The 626-nt window shown below is 53.8% G+C and overlaps 1 protein-coding gene across 1 annotated transcript in view; it reads right to left on the bottom strand.

Moving 5' to 3' along the window:
- Window positions 1-552, bottom strand: part of LOC119582227 (extensin-like) — a 3,394-nt gene extending 2,842 nt beyond the window's left edge. The window contains exon 1 of the mRNA XM_037930457.1: window positions 91-552. Within this exon, the coding sequence (XP_037786385.1) occupies window positions 91-552 (462 nt within the window). The remainder of the gene's footprint in view (window positions 1-90) is intronic.
- Window positions 553-626: the final 74 nt, after the last annotated feature.

Here is a 626-nt window from a genome sequence, read left to right as displayed (position 1 = left end):
AATCAGTCAGTAATCAGTAAGAATTATTCAAAACACGAGTCAATCAGAAATGTTGAGAACGTGAAGTGTTGCAGAGTGCACAGCTGATACCGAATTATAGAGTAGAAAGAGCATGGGGCTGTTGGCAGGTGGTGGTGGCAGAGAATGGGGCTGTTGGCAGATGGTGGTAGCAGAGAATGGGGCTGTTGGCAGGTGGTGGTGGCAGAGAATGGGACGGTTGGCAGGTGGCAGTGGCAGAGAATGGGGCTGTTGGCAGGTGGTGGTGGCAGAGAATGGGACGGTTGGCAGGTGGTGGTGGCAGAGAATGGGACGGTTGGCAGGTGGCAGTGGCAGAGAATGGGACGGTTGGCAGGTGGTGGTGGCAGAGAATGGGACGGTTGGCAGGTGGTGGTGGCAGAGAATGGGACGGTTGGCAGGTGGTGGTGGCAGAGAATGGGACGGTTGGCAGGTGGTGGTGGCAGAGAAAGGGCCGGTTGGCAGGTGGTGGTGGCAGAGAATGGGGCTGTTGGCAGGTGGTGGTGGCAGAGCATGGTGGTTGAATATACAAGTCATGGCAAAGCGTACTGTTATTTGCAAAGGATATCACTGTTGATAAATTATGCAGATGTTGTCAGAGGAAATGATTG

This window comes from Penaeus monodon, chromosome 15 (assembly GCF_015228065.2).
Source record: "Penaeus monodon isolate SGIC_2016 chromosome 15, NSTDA_Pmon_1, whole genome shotgun sequence".
NCBI classification, from domain to species: domain Eukaryota; kingdom Metazoa; phylum Arthropoda; class Malacostraca; order Decapoda; family Penaeidae; genus Penaeus; species Penaeus monodon.
Note: the sequence above shows the minus strand (reverse complement) of the source record. Positions and strands in the feature narration are given on the sequence as shown.